Genomic DNA, 26798 nt, shown 5'->3' on the forward strand with positions numbered 1-26798 from the left:
AAAACTACTAGATCAAAAAGCTTCCATCTGCATAATACAATGGCTATATATTATGGCTTGCTCGACAGATTCTGCTTTATTTAAAGTTCTAGCAGTGGATTATCTATATATCTATTTTCCACATGGTCACCAACACCTAATGTGGCATTTAGATTATCATGAGCTTCAAAAAAATACAGGAATTTAAAGATGAGTATAACAGGGTTGCTTGGTGTCTTCCTACTCTAAATGTTTAACTTTCACCCAGTTTTACTCTGTCAATCACTGAAATTCACATGATTTCCCAACTGCCCTCCACCTATTGTTAAAGACATAAGAAGAGCCCTGCTGCATCAGACGAAATATCCACCTAGAGCATCTTTTTTCTCACAATGGTTAGCCAGATGACTCCAAAAAGATCTCAAGGATCTACCATCACTATTTATTTATTTTATTTATTTTTCGATTTATATCCTGCCTTTTTCCTACAAAGGGCTCAAGGCAGCTTACATCATTCTCCTCCTCCACCTTATCCCCACAACAACAACCCTGTGAGGTAGGTTGGGCTGAGAGTCTGTGACTGGCCCGAAGTCACCCAGTTGGCTCCATGGCTGAGCGGGGACTAGAACCCAGATCATCTGAGTCCCAGTCCCATGCTCTTAACCACTACACCACACTGGCTCTCAACTGTCCCACAACTGGTATTCAAAGACATTTTGCCTCCAAACAAGAAGAATCTATGCAAGCCATTTGCTGCTATCAACTATCCTCTGTGAAACAACCTAAGCCATTGACCACCACCTGACCAAGTGAGAAAAGTGAAGAAATTCCATAAATTGTGTTGTATGAAGATATGTTTGCTTCCATCTGTACCATTTTCACAAGTGATTTCAAATTCTAGTATTATTAGAGAAAGAAAAACTTATTTTTATCCACATTCTCTACATCATGCAATATTTTAGTATTCTTAAATTAAAAAAAATAAATATGTTTGTCTTTCCTCATGGGGAAACTGTCCAAACCTCTGATACTTTTAATTGCCTTTTTCTACACATTCTGCAAAAGTACACTATTCTTGCTCAGATGGGAGAAAAGCAGGTTGCTTACCTGTAACTGATGCTCTTCGAGTGGCCATCTGTGCATTCACACATATGGGCGCTGTGCCTGCGCAGTGCCTAAGGCCGGAATGATTAGAAAGCTAACGGTTTTTGGCGGGAAAACTCTGCTTCCCTCCCCCAGTACTATATAAGAGTGGAGTGTCCACCATTTCCCCCAGTCTTTGAAAGACCAATAGTTCGCCCCCTTTCGGGAGAGAAATACATTATAATAAGTTTGTAGGATACCATGAGTATTAATGCATGGTACCGACACAGAATCCACTCACCGACACCAAGTGGGGCTGGCGGGTGGGTTGTGTGAATGCACAGATGGCCACTCGAAGAACATCAGTTACAGGTAAGCAACCTGCTTTTCTTCGTCATGGCCTCTGTACATCACACATATGGGTGAGTAGCAAGCTTACCAGACTCGGAGGAGGGCGGTTTCATCATTGAAGAACGGTGGAGAGGACAGCCCTACTGAAGGAACAGTCCTGTCTGGCACGCACATCAAGGCGGTAATACCTGGCGAAAGTGCACAGAGCAGCCCAAGTCGCAGCTTTACAGATGTCTTGGATTGGGATTCCCACGGCAAAGGCAGAAGAAGCTGCTACCGCTCTCGTGGAATGACCCCTCGGAACAACAGGTAAGTCTAACTTTGCAAGTTGATACGCCAATACAATGGTTTAAATGATCCATTTCGTCAGTCTCTGCAATGAGACAGGAGATCCTTTGTCATGCTCAGAGTATTTCACGAAGAGTCTGTTGGAAAGTCGAAGAGATTCTGTGCGCGATCTATAGAAAGCCAAGCAACGACGCACATCAAGAGTATGTAAGGATCTCTCAAACGGGTTCGATGGTGATGGCAAGAAAGCAGGTAAGACAATTTCTTGATTCAAATGGAACAGAGTGGCTACTTTGGGCAAAAACGTAGAGTCCATTCGAAGAACCACCTTTTTCCTTATGAAAGTTCAAATAAGGTGGATCTACTCGAAGAGCGCAAAGTTCACTAGCTCTGCAGGCTGATGTGACAGCTACAAGAAAAGCTGTTTTCCAGGATACAAGACGCAGATCAACGGTCGCCAAAGGTTCAAATGGAGGTTTTGTAAGTGCTTGAAGAACAACTGAAAGACTCCACGTAGGCATGACAGGTTGGATTGAAGGGTGAAGATTTTGCAGTCCTTAAAGGAACTTCCCAATAAGAGGCTGTGAAAACACCGATAAGCCTTGTATAGCACCACGGTAATGTGATATTACTGCCGCATAGACTTTAATAGATGAAGGTTTAAGTCCCGAACAATGTAGTTGCAGAAGAAACTGTAGTGTATTTTCAATCGAGCCTGACTCTGGAGCAAATGAATGTGATTCAGTGAAAGATGAGAATTGGCACCACTTCACTTCTGTGTTGACGGTCGTAGAGCAGACTCGAGAATTCTCTGAATGTCCAGGTCTAGAGTACTCGGTCCCGAGGTAAAGTCTATTGGAACCGAGAGGGTAAGCAGTGCCTCCGGTTCATGAGTAGAGGTACCGAGTGTTCGAGTAGTCGTCGGTACCAAGTCAGTAACGTCAGTCAACGAATTCGCCATGCCGTGAGGCTCAAGGAGGTTAAGTCTAGGTGACAGACAGCTCCGTCTTGCTGCGTTATCAGGTGTGGTATCGACGGAAGGCGGAGAAACGTGTTGTCTGACATCTGAAGGAGGGTGGAGAACCACCCTGGTGGGTCCACCAGGGTGTAATCAAGATTCCTGTGGCACCGTCGTGTATAATCTTCAAAACAACTTTCGTTAATAGAGGAATTGACGGAAAAGCATACAATTTTATGTTGGACCAAGGGATCATGAGGACGTCTCCTATTGACCCCGGTCCCATGCCTGCTCTGGAGCAGAACATTTTGCATACCCTGTTCCTGTGGGTAACAAACGAGTCGATGTCCGAATGTCCCCAAAGTTGAAAAAGTTGATTGCAGATCTGTCGATCCAGCTCCCATTCGTGAGTCATTGACATGTGCCTGCTCAAGACGTCGGCTTCCTTGTTGTCGGTCCCGGCTAGGTGGACTGCCAGAAGAGTTATACCCCTTGGGATGCACCACTCCCAAATGTTCATGGACAAACGAGCTAGGGTTGCAGATTTCATCCCACCCTGCTTGTTGATGTAAAACACAGCTACTATGCTCTCGGATGTGATCTGAATCACTTGCTGATGAACAGTGTCCTCGAAAGATCGAAGAGCTTTGAAAATCGCTAAGAGTTTGAGGTAGTTGATGTGTCTCGACGATTCTTGATGGTTCCAAGTGCCCTGGGATCAAAGTCCTGTGCACACAGCACCCCACCTGATTAGCGAAGCGTTGGTATAAAGAGTCAGTGATGGGTGAGGCATCTGGAAAGGTGTACCCATATTTAAATTGTTCAGTACTGTCCACCATGTCAATGTCCGTAGAACGAATAGTGGCAGTTGAATTGGCTTGTTGGGCGAGTCTCGCTGCGGCTCAAAGTTTTTGTTGAAGAATAATTGAAGAGGATGTAGTCGGAGCCTGATGTGGGGGACAATGGCTACAGTGGCGGCCATATGACCCAAGAGCTTTTGAATGGAGAACACCAGGACAATCTTGTTTCGTCGAATCCGATGAATCTATGACCAAAGACTGTCCTGACGAGCTGGAGGGAGAAAGGCCCTCACTAGGGTGGAATCAAGACAAGCTCCAATGAAGTCGATCACCTGCGCAGGAACAAGGGACGATTTTTCATGGTTAATACACAGTCCTAAATCGTCCAGCAAAGAACAAGTTGTGTCGACAGCCAAAAGACGACCTTCTCAGGTTTGGGAGACTATAAGCCAGTCATCTAGGTAAGGGTATACTTGGATGCCCTGAAGCCGAAGGTGCGCACACATTGGAGCCATGCATTTCATGAAGACCCTTGGAGCGGTGGCTAATCCGAACAGAAGGGCATTGAATTCATATATGTCGGACCCGACGGTAAAACGTAAGAGATGCCTATGGCGGGGTGAATAGAAATGTGGAAATAGGCATCTTTCAAGTCCAGTGAGGTGAACCAATCTTCTCTCCTCAGCAACGGAAGGATATTTTGCAGTGTAGTCATCCGAAATTTCTTAGGTTTAATAAATCTGTTAATATCTCAGAGGTCCAGGATTGGATGGAGACCACCATCCTGTTTAGGGACTGTAAAATATCTCATAGAATCCATGAAGTCCCTCAGGATGAGAGAGCCATCGAATCGCTCCTTTACGAAGTAGCTGTTGCACTTTGTCTTCCAGCAATGACGAGCGTGGTGTAAACTGGATCAGGCTCGATGGAGGAACGATGTCGAATTCTATTTTGTATCCGAGCCAGATGATGGATAAAACCCACCGATCAGATGTGATGGACTCCCAAACGGGGGGTCGGCTTTGCAGCCGGCCCCCAAATGGGAGGTGGAAAGGTGGGAGTTGAGAGAGAGAAGTTCACCTGCCCCATCAGCGCTGGGGCTTGTCATTGTCAAAATGGCGGCGGCCTTGTTGGAACCGTTGCTGTGGTTGTTGTCTCCTGCACTGCTTGCATTGCTGATATTGCTGCCTCGGAGGGAACTGGTGTCGATAGGATGGACACGACCAAGCCCACTTACATTTCTGTTGTGTTGGTAGTTCCATCCGTCTGGCCATCATTTGGGACTCGTGAATGCACTTTAACTTATGGTCCGTTCTCAAATGGAAGAGCCCGAGCCATTGAAGGGCATTTCCTCGATGCAGCTCTTCATTTCATCGGGGAAATTGCAGCTCCTGAGCCAAGCATGCCTCCGAAGGGAGATGGCACCGACCAAGGCTCTAGAGTCAGTATCGACATGGTGGAGAGTTGTCGACAGTTGTATTGCCACTTGCATGCCCTCCTTAATGAAAACTCTGGCCAGATCTCACTGTTGTTCTGGCAGGGAGGCGGCTATATTGTCCAGTTTTTGCATAATGAAAAACTGATACCTGGCAAGAGTGGCTTCGCAGTTTGACATACAAAGGCCGAGTCCAGAGGCCGCATAGACCCGGCATGCCAGTGTATCAATTTTCCTTCCCTTCTTGTCTCGAGGGGCAGTGTATCATCTGGATTCCCTGCCTTGAGACGACTCAACCACAACCAAATTTGGTTTGGGGTGGTGCAGGAGGAACGGTATGTCCTGTTCCCGAACCCGGTACATGGCCTCGTACGGTGGGCTGAGGCTGAGTCAGCAGGTCGCAAGGCTGGACCATCGCCTGTCGCAGTGTTGTAATCAGGATGATGGCGGGTGACTGTTCTCCTCTCACAATGTCATAGAACTTGTCAGTGCTTGGATTGGGCTGGTGTTGCGCCTCGATCTCGAGCGACCGAACAAGTCTCGACATCAGCTCTCCGAAGGAGATGTGCAGCTCTTCTGGAGATGCTGGACCTTGGGATGTTATAGCAACGTCAGGAGAGGTGGAATCTGCCTCGGAGTCAGAGTCAGGCTCAAAGCAGTACGGGCCAGATGAAGAACTCCCCGGTGAAGTGGGGTGTCCCAGTTCTGGGCGTCTCGAAGTAGACAGGGCATCCATTGGGTAGGATTCGTAATAGGGACGGTTTCATTCCCCACGGCGTCGTTCGGCCGAGCGACTTCGGTACCGTGGTGGAGAGGCGGGAGACTCAGCCCTAGGCCTAGACGGTGGCATAGGCGTAGGCGAGCGAGCCATGGGAGGAGATTCTTGGATTTCTCTGTCTGAGATGGACTCACCCAGCGGCTCCTCAGGTCATTCAGGAGACTGGCCTTCCTGAAGTACAGCTTGTCCAGGGGATCCCAGCGGGGTGACTTACATAGCCAATTGGAGCAGCGATACCGATGGTGTTGGTACTGATGCAGCCGTCAGGATCAACAGGGCTGACGAACCCGAGTCGCGGTGTTTCTTCAGCTTATGAGCCGGTTTGCCCGCCTTATCCTTTTTCGCCTTCTTATGAGCAGAAGACTGATCTGAACTGCCATGCTTTCTCTTCTCCTGCTGTTTGCGTGGAGGAGAAGGAAGTCACTGGGCTCCGGATGCCGATGTCCCATCGTCCGATGGGCGCGGCTGAGGCATAGGTGGTGTGGCCGCAGGGGGTTGGCCAGGCGTGGCCAAAACAGAGGGCTGGCGTTGGCCTGGATGGCTGAGGCAGAGGCTGGACGTTTGGTGGACACAGGCGGAGCAGGCCCAGATTTTGCAGCAAGTTGGTCCAACTACATTAATGCCTGGTCCCAAAGGAGTTTACACAGGCGGTTTTCCCTGTTCTTATGGGCCTGCTTCGTGAATGCCAGACAATGGCAATATTTGTCTGTTTTGTGCCCCTCGCCGAGGCAGAGGAGGCACAAATCATGCAGGTCTGCCGGGGACATTTTGGAGCCACATTTTGCACATTCACAGAAAGCCGCTCACTGTGCCATCGAGAAGAATGGAAGAAACAGGAGATAGTAAAGAGGGGTAAGATAATATTTTTGGGTTTGGTTTTTTTTTGGCGAAGAAGAAGAAAAAAGGATATAACAAGGGAGAAAAAAACTTGGAGTAATAACAATGAACAGTGTAACAAGAAGAATAAGAACAATAAGAACGATAAGAGCAAAAGTACTGTAGTCAAGGTGAGAGTCGAACAGGCACGAGGCACAGCAAATGGCAGTCACAAAAGGCTGGGGAAAATGGCAGACACTCCGCTCTTATATAGTACTGAGGGGAAGGGGAGGGGAGCGGAGTTTTCCCACCAAAAACCGTTAGCTTTCTAATCTTTTTGGCCTTAGACACTGCGCAGGAACAGCACCCATATGTGTGATGAACAGAAGCCACGACGAAGAACCAGAACCGTATATCATATTCCAAAAGTGGCTGCCCCATGAACACATTCTGGGACTGCTAGTTTTCACTGTCTTTCCTAACTGAAGGAGCACTTACATCCATATATGCCCAGTCGCCCCCTGAGATCGGCGGGAGAGGCCCTTCTCCGGGAGCCCTCCGTGAGAGAAATTAGGAGGGTGACTACTCGGAGGAGGGCTTTCTCAGCGGTGGCGCCTAAGTTATGGAATGCGCTCCCCAGAGAGGTCCGCCTGGCGCCGTCGTTATTTGTTTTTCGGTGCCAGGCAAAGACCTTTTTATTTAAGCAACATTTTAAATGTTAATACTACTGAATTTTATCTGGCCAGGGCGGCTTATTTTATATTGTGTGTTTTAAATTATTATGATTATTTTATATGTATATTTTAACTTATTGGTTTTATTTATTGTTGTAAGCCGCCCCGAGGCTTCGGCGAATGGGGCGGCATAAAAATGTTTTAATAAAAAAAAATAAAAAATAAAATAACTGCAATGCAAAATGCAAGGGTAAATGTGTTAATAAGATAGTTGGGGTCCTGCATGGAAGTGGAAAGTAGCATGATGATTATGAAGGCAGCTTTATATTAGTTCTGCTTTGAAAGTAACTTGAAATGAGACAAGGTGAATCAGTAGCCTATGTTTAGTATGTTACGTTACATTTATCATCATCTGCCATGCCTAAGTGTCTGCTCTTGCATTAAAGACTTCAATGAACACAAGACTCAGAATGCAGAGACATTTTTTCAGAATGTAATTAGAAACTCTAAGCCAAAACTATCAAATATACACAGCAGACATATAGCCAATGTGGTTCAGAAGACAGTGTTCATCAGTGACCACTGGAGCTAAATTTTAAATTCAAGTCTGGCTATTAACTTGCACGGTGGTAATAAAGTGATTACTATTTTTGGAATGCAAAAGTAGGAAACAAAGCAGAATCAAATATTCTATAGAAATTTAGCCTAGGGGTAAGAAACAAAGCAGAAGAACGATTCATTGAATTCTGTAAAACCAGTCAGCTTTTGGGCAACTGTCTACATGGACATCACCCGATGGTCAATACCGAAATCAAACAGACTATGTAATGGAAAGCAGAAGATGGAGTAGCTACAGTAAAACCTTGGATTGCAAGCATAATTCGTTCCGGAAACATGCATGTAATCCAAACCACTTGTATAACAAAGCGAATTTCCCCATAAACTTCAATGTAAATAAGATTAATCTGTTCTGTAACTTTAAAAAAAAAAAATCACAAAAATTTGAAGCAGGCACACTTGGGGGGGGGAGGTGGGCGCAATTGGGGGCGCGCTCGTGCAGGGAGGTGATGCAGTACTCACACCTGCAAAGAGAGACAGAAGAACCGACAATCAGTTGTGACGTGACGCTCGGCAGACGAAGTGCGCATAATACTTGTACTGCAAGACATCACTAGTTTATCAAGTTAAAATTTAGAAAACCTGTTTGCTTCTTACAAAACACTTGCAGATGAAGTTACTTGTAATCCAAGGTTTTACTGTATATTCTCACTGCCAAAATAAGATCAGGAGCAGATCGTGGTAGTGAAAACAAACTCTTAATATCAGAAATCAGATTCAAGTTTAAAATATCACTAATATAAACAAGGTACTGAAATACAACTTGAATAACATCTCTGAGTCCTCATAAAGCACAGCTTTGCATTTTGATTAATTGATTGATCATGAGACAGAAGAACTGTCAACGGAAACTAGAGAAGAATGAAAAAAGACAATACCTGTAAAAAAACAAAAGACAAAGCAAAAATGGATGACAGAAGGAACACTCAGAGTTGCTAAGGGCGGGAAAGAGACAACAACGGGGTGTGCACCAGGGTGGAGTTAGGGTTTGAAAAATGAGGTGTCCTGGCTTGGCTTTGATGGTTGGACTGTGTTTACAATGGGCAGAAAGAATGAGCTGTGCAGAAAAATCTACACAAGGAAGGCTTTTTCAAATTCGTCTTATTTTCAATGGAACTTTAACCCTATAAAAATGTTAGGGGTATGCACTAGGGCAGGGTTAGGGTTAGGAAAACGAGGTGTCCTGGCATGGTTCTGATGGTTGGCATGTGTTTAGAATGGGCAGAAACCATGAGCTGTGCAGAAAAATCTACTCGGGGGCTTTTTCAAAATGACATTATTTTAAATAAATATTTATGCCTATATTAGGCTTAGGGTTCTGTACCAGGGTAGGGTTGGGGTTAGAAAAACGAGGTGTCCAGGCATGGTTTTGTTGGTTGGATTGTGTTTAGAATGGGTGGAAAGGATGAGCTGTGCAGAAAAATCTACACAAGGAAGGCTTTTTCAAAATCACATTATTTCTAATGGAATTTCCCCCTATATGCGGGTTTGGCTTGTGCACCAGGATAGGGTTGGGGTTAGAAAAATGAGGTGTCCTAGCATGGTTTTGATGGTTGGAATGTGTTTAGAATGGGTGAAAATGTTGATTTGTGCAGAAAAAGCTACGCAAGGAAGGCTTTTTCAAAATTGTCCTATTTTCAATGCAAATTTACCCCTATAGCAGAGTTAGGGGTGTGTACTAGGGTATGGTTTGGGTTAGAAAAATGAGGTGCCCTGGAATGATTTTGATGTTTGGAATGTGTTCAGAATGGGTAGAAAAGTTTAGCTGTGCAGAAAAAGCTACTCAAGGAAGGCTTTTTCAAAATTATTATTATTATTATTATTATTATTATTATTACTATTATTATAACATTTCTATGCTGCCCCTTGCCAAAACCTCAGGGCGGCTTACAACATGATAAAATACATTGAAATACAATAGTACATAATAAATTACCATTAAATATAAAAATACAAAAAATACATTGATTTACAAATACAAAATTAAAATTATCAGTATAAAATAAAAATATAGGAGGAGAAAGAGAAGGAAGAAGAAGTTGCCCAGGCCAGATCATATGTTTTAACAATTGAAATGATGTTTAAATAAAAAGGTCTTTACCTGGCGCCGAAAAACCAGTAACGACGGTGCCAGGCGGACCTCTTTGGGGAGTGAATTCCATAGGTTGGGCGCCACCACAGAGAAAGCCCTCCTCCGGGTACTTACTCTCCTAATTTCTTTCATGGAGGGTTCCCGGAGAAGGGACTCTCCCGCAGATCTCAAAGGGTGGTCGGGCATATACGGACGTAAGCGCTCGTTCAGGTAGCCAGGACCCAAGCCGTTTAGGGCTTTGTAGGTCATAATCAACACCTTGAATTGGGCCCGGGCTTCAATGGGAAGCTAGTGAAGCTGACGGAGGACTGGAGTCATGGGAGCATAACGCCCCGTCCCCGTCAGCAACCTGGCAGCTCTATTTTGCACCAATTGAAGTGTTCGGACTGTCTTCAGGGGAAGCCCCACGTAAAGCGCGTTACAGAAGTCTAGGCGGGAAGTCACCAGCGCGTGTGTCACCGTCGCCAGGCAGTCGTACTCCAGGTAGGGGCGCAGCTGATTAATCAGCCGAAGCTGAAGGAAGGCGTTCCTCGCTACCGCTGTCACCTGAGCTTCCAAAGAAAGCTCCGGGTCGAGGAGTACTCCTAAGCTGCGGACCTTATCCCTAAGAGGGAGTGTTGCACCATTCAGGACCAGGTCAAATCCACCCTCTCCGAAACCCGATCCGCCAACCAACAGGACCTCCGTCTTGTCTGGGTTGAGTTTCAGTTTATTGGCCCTCATCCATTCCCTTACCTCGGCCAAGCACCGGTTCAGCACAGCCACTGCCTCACCTGGATTAGTGGAGAATGAGAGGTAAAGCTAGGTATCATCAGCGTACTGATGATTCCGCAGCCCACACCTCCTGATGACCTCTCCCAGCGGTTTCATATAGATGTTAAATAGCAGAGGGGATAGAATGGAGCCCTGTGGTACCCCATGGCATAGCTGCCATGACGTAGAGACATGGTCCCCCAGCACTACCTTCTGGAATCGACCGTCGAGATAGGAGCGGAACCACTGCAAAGCAGTGCCTCCAACCCCCAATCCCGCAAGTCTATCCAGAAGGATACCATGGTCGATGGTATCGAAAGCCGCCGAGAGGTCCAGAAGAACCAACAGGGATGTACTCCCCCTGTCCTTCTCCCTGCACAGGTCGTCGTACAGGGCGACCAAGGCAGATTCAGTACTGTACCCGGGTCTGAAGCCGGACTGAAAATCACCCCTCTCAATGGTATTTCACCTTTATATTAGGGTTAGGGGAGTACACCAGGGTTCTGGGTTGCAGTTTTGGCACTTGGTCTCTAAAAGTTTGCCATCACTGGTTTATCCCATTGATTATAGGAAAGCCTATGGATGGTCCCCAGGGGTTACCTCAGCACCTGATTGCCCTGATGCATGTCTTATATAAGCTATTGTTGCGACAGAATATGGGGGAAAAACTGGTTTCCTATAGGCAAAGGTGTTAGACAAGGGGGTGCTTTATCTGATTTGTTCATTCTTTTTGCAGAACACAGCATAAGAAAACCTGGATCTGAGTTAGAGAAAGGAGTGAAAATTGGCAGAAGACACATCAGTAATATAAGATGTGTAATATAATACCATCCTGGGAGAAAGCAGCACAATTTCTGATGCAAGTGACAGAAGAAAATGCAAAAGCAGGGCTGCTGCTGAATATTAAGAAAATAAAAAGCATAGCTAGAGAAGAATTACAGAGCTCACTGTTAACAATGAAATTTAAATTATGACAGATTTTGCATACCAAGAAATTCTAAGAAGACTGAGACTAGAAATGGCAGCCATAAAGGAACTAGAAAAGATCATAAAGTGTAAGGATGTTTCACTGGAGACCAAGACCAAGATCATCCACACTATTGTATTCCCTATTACTGTGCATGGGTGAGAGAACGAGAGCTGGAAGCAAACATGACAAAATTGAGGCTGCCCTATTTTGGGCATATAATGAGAAGGCAACAGTTTCTAGAGAAGACATTCATGCTAGGAACAGTCGAAGGCAGAAGAAGAAAAGGAAGGCCAAATATGAGGTGAATTGAATCCATCTGAATTTACAAGAACTGAACTTACAAGAGCTGAGCCACGCTGCCATGGCTAGGACATTTTGGAGGGCTTTCTTTCATAAGGTTGACATAAGTTGGAAACTTTTGATGACACATAACAATGATGTGCACTGATTCAGAAGTAAGTTCTACTTAAATCAACAGGACCTACTTCTGAGTAAACATGTTTAGGATCGAGCTATTCCATATCTGAAAGTAAGTTCTGATCTCATTAAATGAATGATACTATTCTTAAAGCATTGCGTACACTAGGTATGGCTGATGGCAGCATTGCTGTAAAGCAGTGATATAGGATTTACCTTGTGACAAACGAACAGAATCTGTGACTTCTTGACCGTTCACAACACAGTGTGCTCCCTGAAGTGGCTGCAGAGTCACAATCCCATGCTGGTTATCTACAACACAATGGTCCCGTTCAATCCACTGACCCTGCAAAACTGCAAAAGTGGATGATAGCACAGCTAGAAAAGGTATGGCTTGCTTGCTTGCTTGCTTGCTTGCTTGCTTGCTTGCTTGCTTGCTTGCTTTCTTTCTTTCTTTCTTTCTTTCTTTCTTTCTTTCTTTCAACTTAATACCTGAGTTTTATTTAAAAGCTAATTCTTTGTATTTTGGGCATACAAAACTCTAGTGTCACTACCCAGATATATTAATGAGACTAAATTGTACAATGCTTCAAATACTCTACAGAATTCACAAAATATTTTAGATGACAAGTCTCTGCCAGATGGTCCACAACCTAAGTACCACAGTGATGAGCTTAAACATATTTGTCTACATTAAAACAGTTAAACCTTCTTCCTAATAAGTGTTGCATTCAATGGAAATAATCCTTCATCATAATCTAGCTTGTCTCCAGGAGCATTGGGGAGCAGATGCTTGCTCTATTGGACAATAGGGGCAGCAATTTCCTATATGGGTTATTTTTGTCCCTGACATGCTGAAAAAGTCTAGGTCATATATTCTGGTAGAGCATTACATCAAAATGACCTAGGCAGGCATGGTACCCCTTCTGCAATTCTTATCGAGGACATATTTCAGGATTCTGAAAGGTACGGTATTGCTTCTTTCTGTCCTCAGAAAGCACGTGCACATTTCCTATCTCAAGGAAACCTTTCTTATGTCCAGTTCTGCAGTAAAGGACAGTATTTTTCCGTGTATAAGACAATACTTTTTCTTTAAAATATTTAGCTAAAAATGGAGGGGCGTCTTATACATGGGGGGTCCGAAAGGAGAACTGTGGACGTGCTTGGGGGGGGCGGAGACTGGCGCAGGCCCGGCACACTCGGGGGGGGGGCAGATGGGTGTGGGCGTGTTCAGGTGTGGGGAGGTAGTGTGCATGCGCAGCAGCAGCTTGCTTGCTCAGAGATCAGTAAAAAAAGGGGGCGTCCTATACCTGGGGGCATCTTATAGATGGAAAAATATGCTAATAGGGTTTACTTTAATCCATTATACCACAGATTTTTCCACAGAAGATCGCTTTCACGCTAAAGCAAGTTAGTATTGTTGAGACTTGCAACTTAGTACAGTGCTACTTTATCAACATCATTCCCCAGGCTAAGGTTCTTCTAAACTGTCTACTTAGAAGTATATCTAAGTATGTATCTAAGTATGAGTAAAGGCATATGGTATACCTTTATTATATACAATATATGAGTAAAGGTACCCCGAAATGCTCATTACTGGCTTCTTCCTTACTCATACTTACAGCACTGGAAGAGAATTTTAGTTCTTATCTTTTTCCCCTTTTTAAATAGCAAAGCAGTGCTATTTTTTCTGTTAAAATATTGAAATAAACCCTGTAATGAAAGCGTTCACATGAAAAACAGGAATGGAGTAAGTGCAATTAAGAGCCTATTCATTAGAAATGCTGCTGCCTTAATGAAGAGGAAGTAATAAAAGAAGCAGAAGCTGCAAGACAGAATTGACCAAATAAAAATACAGTATTAATTCAGGTATGTTACGAGCTCGTATACAGAACTGACCAACTAAAAATACAGTATTAATTCAGGTATGTTACGAGCTCATATATCTACCCTTCATGAGCTCCAGGAAATGTACACAGCTCCCCTTTCTGGTAAATCACTGAAATGCAGGTAACAGCTTAAGTTGTTTCAGCTGAACCTTTCTCAAGATGTTCCTGAGCTCAAACATGTTCCTATATCCTCGGTCATCCTTGGATCCTGACATTTGTCTTGGTCTTTGGTCTAGTTCCTGGGTTGTCCTTCGATCCTTAGTGGCTGGTCCCATAATTCCTAGTTTCAATCTCTTAACTCTCGACAAACTCAAACTCAGGCTCAGACAAGCCTCAATATTATCACACTTTTCAGTCTTACAAAAAGATGCCCAAGGCACCTTTCCAAATAAAAATAAAATTACAAAACTATATTAATTTACAAACTTGCAAAAGGAAAGGAGGAATGTGCAAGTGCTGTTTATATACTTGCTATGCCCTTAAACTTGTGGTACTGGCAAACTCAAGCTAACAGTGAAAGAAACACTAGGAGGAATATTATTTGTGAAATTTTAATATTGATCATTTGACCTCCATGAATATTAAGAGTGCTGTAACGCACCATAATATAAAGTAACATAAGCTGAGCAGTAAATAAATAAAATACTAGCTGTCATGATGTTCTTAATGGAACTTGCAGAAAAAGTTTATGAGGTCCTACTTTTCTACAAGATTTTGAGATCTTTCTCATTATTCTTACCAATATCCTGTTCCTGATTTGAATCACTTCTTCCAATTTTGGTGATTCCTTCCTACAAAATAGAAACAAACCACAATAAATGAAGCAATTCTTGAAAAGATTTTGGTACATGTATATATTCTCTGTCAAATTGAACCTATGGACTTGTTTTTAAATGAGACACTAGTGAATCAAGTTTGCATTCTGCAGACATGACAGATACTTTGAGCTGCAACCGGAAGTGTTCCATTGCCAAAATACAATCCTCATTGTCCATTATTTCATCCAGGTCTTGTCTTGCTCTTAGATGGTAGATCAGACTTTGTAATGCTGCAGGACATGTTCCATTTTTCAGGCATTCTTTTTAAGGAGCTATATGTGTTTACTGGGGAGTTGGGAAGTATTTGACAAATTTGGAAGCACACACCTTAATCATCATTCCTATTCAGAGCCTTGTCTCTCATTCCTATTCAGGGTGTCTCTTTCAGATTTTGGACTACTGTCAAATGCAATTTCCTCCTCTTCCAAGGTGGTGACCTTAGGATTAGGAGCTTCTGCAGCTGTGTGAGGGGCTGGGAATGGAGACATCTGCAAGATTTCCTCCCTCAAGACTGAAGCTGTACCTCCAGCATCTGTAGCATCCTATCACCCCTCGGATGCTGCCTGAGGACCGTCAAATTGCTTTCTTACTCCAATCTAAATTTCATAGGCTACACATATGTCAAATTTCAGCTTTTAGTATGTCCTGGTACTATCATAAACCTTTGGAGTTACATTCCGAATACTCTATTTTGAGGAAGAGCTGTACAAATGCCCCATTTTTAGAATTTTTTGTAATCATCTAGGTGATAATCAGTCACAAGCTAATTGTGAATTATCCTAACAATTTTAATATTCACTGAGGCAAAAATATATTTACAGAGGGAAACATATAGGATGAGTGTGTGTGTGTGTGTATAATTAATTTATAGTCACATAATCTATGGAATGCACTCCCCAGAGAGGTCCGCCTGGCGCCGTCATTATTTGTTTTTCAGCGCCAGGTGAAGACCTTTTTATTTAAACGTCATTTTAATTGTTAACAATATTTGCTTATTTATCTGGCCAGGGCGACTTCTTTTATATTGTTCTTTTATAGTGTTTGTTTATTTTATATTGTTAATTTTAATGTTATATTGTTATTTTTGTATTTTATTGTATTTTATTGTGTTGTAAGCCACCCCGAGGCTTCGGCAAGGGGCAGCATAGAAATATTTTAATAAATAAATAATAAATAAATAAACATAATCACATTTGTATGTTTCATTACCAAAGAACAATGATGACTGGTAGGTGAATTTATGTTAGGAGGAAGAAAATGTTCTAATACTATTACTGGCATGCCACACTTTAAGAGATCTATTACTGATTAAATATGAAATAGATGCCCCAAGAACTATTAAATAGAATATAGGACATGTGTGTTATTCAATATGCATATTTTCAAATATTTTCCATACAATAAAGTACAACATTTCACAACTAAATTCTGAGTCCAAGAACAAAGAATAGTATTACTAAACCAATGCACTATTCTAACAGTTGCCTCTTGGTGTAAGAGAATTTCAGGAGTCTCATTTGATGTATAAAATCTCTTTATAAAATCAATTAGTTAATTATACACACATCTGAACTCAACTTTACTACTAGCAGTATGATACAATGCTAGGCTACAGCCTGGCATACAACAGTTCTTAGTTTTTATTGAAATCAGTGGCATCTCAGAAACAATTTAAAGTACAAGCAGAATTGTAAACTTCATCTTCATTTACTTCATTTGCATCAAAATGAAGCAGACCGATTTTATTTCCCCATGCAATGAATGAAGCAAAAGTTGTTGCCAGGAACAATGTAAAGGATAAACAATTTTTAAAAAAGGAAACCTATACCTTGCAAGGACAAAAGTGAAGGGATGGGTAGCACAACAAAATAACAATCGTTATTAAATGCTGCAGTGGTGAGTGAATTATAGTCATTGCAAGACTGACATTTCCATTAGAAAGAGTGAGGAAGGTGAATAAGGAAAGCGGCAGGAGAAGCAGGAAAGCAGTTCCCCTAGCTTTTCATTCTAAACTTCTGGCTGTTCTTTTTAATTCACAGATGGAGCCTTGTGTGCCACACAACCGGTTCTGCACTTCCTAAACTAACATGCTGCCTTCAGTTCTGGTGGTCAATGCTGTTCCATCCCACATTGAAGTTAAATTTAACAGCCAGTCTGATCAGTTTCTGTCCATGGAATTGGAGGCTGTTCCTTGTCTCCATCTTTGTTGGAGTTGGCCATATTTCTGTGGTGTTGTGTTAGACTTGTCTAGAACTCATACAGAGGAAAGGATTAGCTATGCTAACTTCGACAAATTGCTCAAGGCTACACAAATAGAAAAAAAATTGTCAGAAGTTGCTCCTGCTTCCCTATATTTATTGGCAGGCCTTTTCTTTCAATCCAATGTCTTACGGGAGTAGCACTTCCTCTTATAGCAAAACAGGCAGTTCTGCTCTAATTGATAAATAAATAGTATGGAGACACCTATGAACAGAGGGGAACTTCTCGCTTGTCAAGTATGCAGAAAAATATTGGTTTCCCTTCATCCCCAAAGGAATCAGTCCTATCTCTAACAACTGCTCATGTGTTGACCTCTCATACTACCATGAAAATTATGACAATATAAAGGAAAAAAATAGTATTTTACCTTCTTGCTCCTCAGATGAAGGTAACCTTAATCTAAAAAAGCAAAGCATAAAGAAAAGAAAAGGCAGCATCTAAAAGCAAAGAAATAAGGTACAAAGTTGTTAGTGCAGTATAAATGAAATAGATAAGAGGGCTTAATGAGGATCCTGTTGCTGAGCATGCAAACCAGGCTTCCTTCTGTGCAAAAGTATCTCAAGTCTTTATCAAGTATCGTAAAAATTACAATACTTGTGGAAAAATAATTATTCTGCTGTGTTAAAGACTTTTCCTTTCCCAATAGACACGTAATTTTAGCAAACAAAAAAAGTATTGTGGAAAGGGTTCAACTTCCTCTTTCAATGGGACACCTAGGTAGATGCATTTTGTCTAAGCAAATATGGCATCCTGCACCTGTCCCAAATAACCAAAACTATATTCAATCATGAGAACCTGTATGTGCCACAACTTTAAGATTAAGGATGACCAATGCATATAAGGAATGTGCAATGAAAAATGTGAACACTAACATTCTTGGATCATCATTGCTTTTTAAGAAGTAAAAGGACAGATTAACTTGACTAACTGCAAGCAAGTTGTTTGAAATTATAGAAATGTCTTGCCAGCTGAAATGAGATGATATTCAAAAGGCTTGTTTTCAACAGTGGAAGTTAGTTCAGAAAAAGAAAAGAGAAGAGAATATGGAGTGTACATGTTTCACACATTTCTTGAACAGGATTCCTTAATGGAAAATTTCAAAGGAAGCCGTTTGCTAAACAATTTTAGGGGAATAAATCACAACAAAAAGCAAGTTCTTACTATAATTTTCTTAAAAGAATACATAGGAAATTAGATGCATAAATGAAAGAGGGAAAGTTGCTTGCATTACAAAGTACATTTTGACATAGAAATAGAGCAAGTCAGAAGGGGTCTCCTGGGCCATCTAGTCTGACCCCCAGCTCCACTCATGACACGCCTACCATGAAAATAAATTTAAGCAGCATATATTACTATTTGTATCATTGCCTTCCATTTTTTAGATGATTAACATTTCTCACCCTGGCTTTCCTAATTTTCTAATTACCTACAGAATATAGATAGGAGAATATAAAGCAGCTCTTTGGCAATGTGAAGGTCTTTAAGAAACTTCCTACTTCCTGTGTCCTCTGACATGAAATTCTTAGTAGTCATGTAATTAAACTTTCACAAGCTCATTTAAAGTGGTAAAAGCTATATATGAGAAATATTTGGCAAGTTGAGTCTTTCTGAAGTTTTTTTTTTTTTAGACTATCCATATTTCAAAAAAAAGGTAGTAACTTTTTATCAACCCATGTCAGCATTCACATAAGGCCATTGACACAGAAAGGAAAAAAATATTAGTGGGATGTTTATTATCTGGGCTTTCCCTAAAAACCTGCTTTTATTTATGTCTGCATAGTAATGATCAAGCAAAAAAACCTATAACCTTCCTTTCTGTTTACCAGATCTATAAACAAACATATTAAGAATAGGATGCATAATTTATTTATTTATTTATTAAAACATTTTTATGCCGCCCCATTCGCCGAAGCCTCGGGGCGGCTTAATTTAGAAATGTAATTTTATATTTAATATTGGTGGAGTACTACAGATTACATATCTCTCAAAACAGATTTAAACTCCACTTAAAGAAGAGTACAATCATTTTCCCTCACAACTTTAAAATTTCATATAAGATTTGTGCCCATATTTTACAAGAAGATACAACCTTTTACTCTTCATCCATTATTATACTTGTTAACATTTGAAAAAAATGTATCCCATCTCACCCTGAGATGATAAAGAACAACTCCGGTACTAAGGATATCATCATCAACAGCCATTAAATGAGGTAAACTTGAGTCTATCATCACTCCAGCTTTTTTTCTGTTGATATCCACACTATATTCTTCCATGATAGCTTTCCTGTTAATCCACTTATCTGTCCAGTCTTTGGTCAGCCGGTCAATCTTTGAAGATGGTAAATGGGGAGAAAAATAGTGCTTGTTATAATAACATCATGTGATGCCAATTTTAATTGCAATTGAGTACATCATTAAAGAGTACAAATTACCATGATTATGGCTGAGAAATAGTGCCTATCAGCCTGTTTATGGCTAGGATTGTGATCCAGAAGCAAGTGGATGATTCCACAGCACTAAGACAGGCATCAGTGTAGTTATTGGAGAAGATCTGCTCAAACCAAGGAGCCAAGATACAGTCAGAAGCTTTATAGAACCTGTTAATTCCTTGTTTTACCAAGCCCCTGCTGGGCTGAAAGCTGCAGTACTACTCCAGCTTACTATTTCTAGTGGTGATGTTGTAACATAACAGCGTAATTGACCCAAAGTTTCCTCCACTTGCTAACTGCAACAGTGGCACAAATTAACCACCCAGAGAGACTTCAGGCTATTGGATGGTATAAAATGTATTAAATAAATAAATAAAATATTAAGGCACCTGATCCTCACTGCCAAGAGTTCTTAGTTTGATACCCTGGTGCCTTAGAATGGCTTTCTTAATTCACTTGCATTTACAGGATGCTCCACATGGGGGATTTTACAAATGACCTTTGGAAATGATGTCTGCAGATTTTCTTCCACTGAAAACAAAGGTTTATAAAAGATCAGCCAACAATCCTCACTGCACAGATGTTGGAAAATTATGGCATGTACATACCTTAATTTCATTTTGAAGAACTAATTCTGTTAGATTTCCTTCTTTTTCATCACTCCATGAAGGACTAGAATTCCTCTATGGAAACAAAATGTTAGAGAGTTCTTGCTAAAGTTTCCACATTCAAGTTAAATGATTTAACTTTGATAAGGTGAAGCCAAAAGAACATAAAGGATCGCTTCACAGTAATGATGCATTTGACAATGCTTATATACTTATAAAACATTTCTAATATTTCAAACAGCTAGTGATAGTTTGGAGGGAAAGGGAAAATCTGGAATTTATAACTGTCCTTTCCTTCAAGAGCTGCAGAGGGATTGCACCCTCTCCCCAGGACATGACAAGCAGATTTGACCTAAGTTTTTCTATCCCAGTGAAGAGACAAATTCTCTGAGATGACTCTGCAGTGTTTTGGCATCTTGAGTACAAAGTCATGAGATATGAGGGCCTGGCATCAAAATGCAGATTCAAGATCCTTGCCTCCATATGCTGCTAATCAGAACTGAGATGTCAGTGACTGAAATATTATTAATGCAATGTAAAGATTGAATTAAATATGATGACATTCACAAAAGTACCAATTATGCATATGGAATATAAAAAGAAAATTGCAGGTGTGAAGCTTGCAATCTAGAATATTATTTTGGTCCTAAAAGTTCAGTTTTTTTTTTAAGGGTACAATGTTATGCAGGTCTAGAAAGAAAAAATCCTATAAATCCTATTTACCATCCAGCCATGCTGGCTGAAGAATATTGGGAGTTGTGTGACTTTTTTCTAAATAGGATTGAGTGAATAGCATTGTTCCTTAAATTAATTATGTATTCTTCTGCTCAATATAATTTGACTTAGTGATAAAGGATATGCAAAAAAAAGTGCACAGGTTTTCAAAATTGGCAATAGCTCTTTTTAACATTTTAACATTTTTAACAAGGACAGACACAGAATTCTGTATAAGATTTGCATATATTCCTAGAGGTTTTTTTCTTTTTATTATTTCTTTGAATTAAGAACAATTGCTGCAACTGGTAGAACATCCTGTGACTCAAGTCCCAAAAAAGGAGTCATAACCCTCTTTGAGGCATCTAGTTTTGGAAGAGATAATGATTAAAATTTTCTTCCAGAAAGCAATTGTCTGCCTGTAGGACTCAAAGCAAGAAGTTTGAAGAATATCTGGTGTTGCAAACATGAATAAATGCAGTATTCGGATAAACAGAGAGCTTCAGCTCCTGGGTGGTATAGAAATAAGTTAGCAGCCACCGCCGCCACCTGAGTTAAAGCTAAGAATCATATCAACATCATAATATTGTTTTAGCAAGCAGCTACAAACAATTCCAAATGCATCCAGTATTATGTTTTATGTGAAGTTTTCTTTGGTTTTGGGGATAAAAACCATGGTTGGTAATTAATGAGATCATCTGAGTCCTATCTTACTTAATTTGAAATGTTACATTGTTTTATTTAACTGGCAACATATGTATCTATTGAGGGAAAGGATCTTCAGTGGTAGAATGAATCCTCTTCATGCAGCAGGTTCCATGTTAAATACCCAAAAACTCTAATAAAAAGGTTCTGGTATCAGGTGATGGAAGAGGTTTCTGACTAAGACCCTGGAGAGTTTCTGCCAGTCAGAGTAGGAAGTACTGGCTGGTTGAACAAATAATATGACCTTGTATAAGCCCATATCCTATATTCCTAATGAGATCAGATATAAGAAATATAACACAGAAAATAGAAACATAAAACAGAGCAAGTCAGAAGGGGCCTCCAGGGTCACCTGGACTGACCCCCAGCTTCAAGATGATACTTCTAAAAGATGATACTTCTAAAATTAGTTTATATACAGAGCTAACAAACAATTCATTTTTATTCAGTTTAGAGATACTTCTACACACCAGCTCAAAACTCATCAACATAGCCTTCAATCTATCTATTTCTTCTCGTAGTTCTCTGATCAGCTTCACATTTGCATCCTGAAAAAGCAGAGGACAAATATTCTTTAAAAATGTGGCAGTATGAAAATAAATAATATCAAACAAATGATTCTAAAACAAATCTGCAGGATGCATCCTGGCATTGCTGTTCCATAAAGTACAGCCTGTCAGTTACTGGGGATGGGGGAAGTGAAGGATGATGGATTCCATTCTAAGTTACCTACTGTAACCTACTTAACTCTCCAGCTCTGCTGTTATTACTCAAACCGTAATTACACAGTATGAGAGCATGTGTAGTTATAAGTTAATTTACAATGAAAACATACCTTTAAAACATGTGAACAATTGTAAAGTTAAAATAGAAACAACTGGGAAATAAAAATACCGTGACCCTTCTTAGAGATTTTCAGTGTTATCTACACACATACACACTTTAAAAAAGTAGGCCTGCAGATTTTCTGTTAGTCTTTTGTAAGTAAGACCCTGCTTTACCTGATATATGAAAAAGAAACTTTATTGAGAAGGGATAAAAAATAGCATGGTAACTCACCTCGTTTACCCGGGGTTTGTTAATAATGTTTTGAGCATTTGAGGCATATCGCAATGTACTCATAGTTTCATTATAACAAGAGCTTGCAGGAGAGACAGCTACAAATGAAGAGAGAGAGACGGAGAGAGAAAGGGATTGATTTAAAACACAGCAAAGATAATACTTTGATTGAAAAAGCTCATTGGTTAATGGGTAGAATAGAAATCAGACAGACAGACAGCACGTTTTATTCCTCCAGATAGGAATAACATATAAGAATGGCTAGGCATGTAAACCATACTAGGCCACTCTGCAAGTAAGACACAGTGGCTGGATTCAGACAACACAACAAGCTATGTTGGGTTTTTTTTTTTTTAGCATTACTGGGCTGTTCTGTTGTCTGACCCTAGTTGTGGTAGTTCACCATGCTAAGTTTGGCCTAATGAGAAACAAAATTTTTTTCTATGATTTCTTTGTACCTCCATTGCTTGTTACGTTGTATGAACCCAGGATAATGATCATGGTATGCAATTACCACAGAAAAAGCAGCAACTGCAGGAGCTGCTTCAGTCATCTAGCTTATTTGTGTGTCAGGTAGATCATGGTAAAAAGCTGCAAACCATGGTAACCATCCAGGGTGGCTTGTCATGGTGTTTGAACACAGCCGGTGGATTGTTTGTGTGCTGAAGAATCCACAATATGCCCAACACATGACTGGTTTTTACTATAGCTTGTTCATTCCATACTTGCTCCTCAGTCCTCCACCCAGCTTTGTAGTAGCACTTGCCTTATCTCTCCCCACACCAACTATTACCCCTATTTGTTCATTGCCCTTTGTGATTTTGGCACTTTAGGAATACATACATGTGTTTATAACCTTTAAAAAATGTTTTCCCCTTTCTTCGACAAGAGGCCAAGTATGCAGATTCACCAATCTGGGAGGAAAGGTCTTTACTAATCAGTGTCCTTCTATGTTTCAGTTGCCAAAGAGATGGAGTAGATAAAATACAAGGTAACTGATGGCAAAGCTGTTTATATGCTAATTTGCACATAACCTCAAAGAACCAAGGAAAATTATGGTAAGAGAAAAGAGGAATCCAATTATGTACTTCAGAAGCATAAAAAAATGGGGGCAGGGATTGCAAAATGGAGTGAGTGCATTAAAAGGGCAGGGTACCTTGGCTCACAAACTTAATCTGTTCCAGGATTAAGGGTCAATGTAAATAAGGTTAATCTGTTCTGCAACTATTCTTTTTAGGCAGGTGCGCGGGGGAGAGGTGGGCACAGACGTGCTCAGGCAGGGAACACGGATGCAATTGCAGCCATCTCCCCCCGCCCCCCAGCACGAATGCAGCCATCTCGCCCCCCAGATGACCGAGATCGCACCTATGCAGGGAAGGTGGGCACACTCGCAATCGTCACCTAATGCGGAGTTCGTGACCTGCAGCGAAATGTCTGTTTGTGACCTGATTTGGTTGTGAACTGAGGAGTTTGTGAGCCAAGGTACCACTGTAGTATCCTTGGTTAAGGGAATTCTCTCGTTTTGACTTGTCAGTGTCTTCTACTCTTTCCACATTTTCCTGAGTCATCAGCTACTCCATAAAATAAAGATTGTAAAGAGCAGTATGTCCTCTGTTGCCTCTCCTGCCAAAAAGCTTTGTAATCAATTCTTAAACCCCATTATAAAACCAATGTCCTGAATTTGGACAAAGCAACAGTCCACCATATGTGTCCTACCACAAACCACAGTTTTTCAGGCTGGCTTGTTCACAAAAATTAAGCCACCCTGCAGAGAACATACAAGGTTCAGACAAAACAATAACCCACCGTGACCGGGTAAAACTATACACACAAACAAGTTTTAATACATATAAATGATTAAAGACAAAAATTCTTTTGAAGACATCAACTAAGGTGTTTAGTCTGATAGAAGAAAATTATCTTCCCTCAATTGGCTTCTCTCAAGCCCCTGTATGAACTCTTCTGAGGCTAACTACCAAGTTTTTGACTAAACAGGGACTTGAAACCAAAACTTAGAAACTCCGGTGTTTTCAGAAAGAGGGCCCTAGCGCTATCAATTAAAAAGGATTGTACACCTATTCCTTGTTTTCTTCCTTAATAGTTGGTGTTGGCTTGCTTGTTTGAAAGGGATAAAAACAGAAAAAGTGAGAAAACATGGGAGGATTACAAACTGAAGAATCATCTTTACCTTTGTAAAATTCCAGAAGTCAGGCAGGGCCATTATACAATAAAAGCTTCACCAGGATGAAGACTGCAAGCAAATTTATATAACTGGCAGTGTTTGATACACTGTGGCTGACCTTTCTGAGTAAAATCAGGTGAGTTGGCACCACTAGGTATGGCCACTGCTATGTTACACCCGTACAGACCTTGAGGGAGAACTCTTTCTACTCCATTTTCAGGGGAGGGAGGGAGGAACCATAGGAGGAGCAAGCTATGTCTCTGCCTGCAAATCTCCCAGGTTTCCAATTGTATGGTCTACTAAGGGAAGTCTGCCTCTAGTGACTGAAAATATCACTACAGATTTCAACCATATGGATAAATTTGAAATAATTAAATCAATGCATTTTTAAAACAAAACAACCCCAAGGATGCATGCCAAATTTTATGGGTTGAAGGGAGCAGCCCTATGCACTGTTAGACAGAAAAAGTTCTGCGGCTGTCAGCATGTCACAGCCAGCTACGGTGAGTGTTGTACAACTTTTTCCCCATCTAAACATGCATAGAATTGCACCATAAGTTTCATGGTCTTGGCACTGAAGCAGCGATGGGTGGAAGCAGACAAATATATAAAGTGGGATAGTAAAATGTACCTTTGGAATTCTCACCTGATTATTGGCTATGTGTGAATGGACAGATTACAAAAATAAAGAAACATTTATGATAAAATATGTTTTGTTGAAAATATGGATTATGGTGGACCTTCACTGGAGCAGAGGCTTACAATCCAAGCCTTAGGTCAAAGCAACATATCACTCTTTAAACTAAAACATGTAGAATCCCCAATCCAGACTGGGACCTTAGCATGGTACCTGACTCTTAAATTACTTCTGAGTAAGGAAGCTTAAGTGTGAGCTATATCTTATAAAGTAATGCACAGTTTACATCTTACAGTTCACTCTCCTTGGAGACAGACATCAAGGAAACAAACAAGGAACCTAAAAACCTTCTGGGTTGTTAGAAGGATTTAGGTGTAAGCGGCACTCATTCCTCAGCAGGTCAGATTGCCACATGCCTGAATTACATTTAGGTTGAATTACACCATGTTGCAATAAGAGTTTCTGGAAAATTCAACTGATCTCCAATGTGGGAATAAAGGTTTGATGAGTACACTACCTTGAGAGCACACATCACTGATTCTAGGCAGCTCTGGATCACCCCCTCTATGTGTGTCTGCCTTCTCCATCAAAATGGCAGAGTGGCTCTTTTCCAGACCTTTGATGGTGGCAACATGACTAACTGGGATGAGGAAGAAAGCCTTCTCTGTGGAAGTGCTAAATTATGGAAATCTCTGCCCTCAGAGCTTGGTCTGGCTTCCCTTCTCTTGACATTCTGCTATTGTATTTATAACAGCAATTGATCTGCTGGATATGTATTATTAACAGACTTCTTGCTTTTATTATATTGCTAATAGATTTTGCTTTTGTTTTATAAATGCTATTAGCTAGCCTGTGTATAATAGAACACAACTGAAAGATGACATATAAATCTATTCAAATGAAGAAACAGATGATGGCATTCTTGGAATGATAGAAGATGCCATTCCACATCCATGCTGATATTACTGCTATTGCCAAATTAGGTATTTATGCTGTTCTATGTTGTACATAATTTGAAAGAGGTATGGATGGCCTTATATGAATTTCTGAAAATCAGCTTCCTACTTAGAAGAATAATGTTGATTACAGAAGACCTCCCTTCTAAAAGTTCCATGTTTTGCAGAGTTGTGCATACAAAGCTAATGGAAGGTTTTACATGTTCACTACAAAATGCTATCAACTGAAAGTTTCATCTCTGAAAAAAATCTTCCTGCAGTAGTCAGTTTTTAAAGACTTGTGAAGGCATACAATCTTTCCATATTCTATGCTTTGCATTTATTCAAAATAGAAATATTACATAGAATATTTATACATTTTTAAATAGAAACAGAAACTCAGATTCACAGTTTTCAGATTTTAAGAAGACTGATTAGAAACTGATTAACTCTCCTTATTAGAAACTAATTAGGAGAAAAGTCCTCCATTACACAAAGAATCACCCTGTATGTTCCCCAAAATACATTTTTTTAAAAATGCTGAGGTTA

At 40.9% G+C, this 26798-nt stretch overlaps 1 protein-coding gene across 5 annotated transcripts in view; it reads right to left on the bottom strand.

Annotated features, from left to right (window-relative positions):
- The window catches only part of STARD9 (StAR related lipid transfer domain containing 9), a 136773-nt gene that overhangs the window by 47260 nt on the left and 62715 nt on the right, over nt 1–26798 (bottom strand). For 4 of the 5 annotated variants that reach the window (XM_044435855.1, XM_044435854.1, XM_044435853.1 and 1 more), the window contains exons 13-18: nt 22496–22593; nt 21907–21984; nt 20018–20092; nt 19129–19308; nt 14641–14692; nt 12229–12366 (exon numbers count right to left, since the gene is read on the bottom strand). In XM_044435855.1, the coding sequence (XP_044291790.1) occupies nt 12229–12366; nt 14641–14692; nt 19129–19308; nt 20018–20092; nt 21907–21984; nt 22496–22593 (621 nt within the window). The remainder of the gene's footprint in view (nt 1–12228; nt 12367–14640; nt 14693–19128; nt 19309–20017; nt 20093–21906; nt 21985–22495; nt 22594–26798) is intronic. The other variant, XM_044435856.1, reaches the window with a different exon arrangement.

The sequence above is a fragment of the Varanus komodoensis genome, unplaced genomic scaffold, assembly GCF_004798865.1.
Source record: "Varanus komodoensis strain SLA01 unplaced genomic scaffold, ASM479886v1 scaffold3, whole genome shotgun sequence".
Classification (NCBI taxonomy): domain Eukaryota; kingdom Metazoa; phylum Chordata; class Lepidosauria; order Squamata; family Varanidae; genus Varanus; species Varanus komodoensis.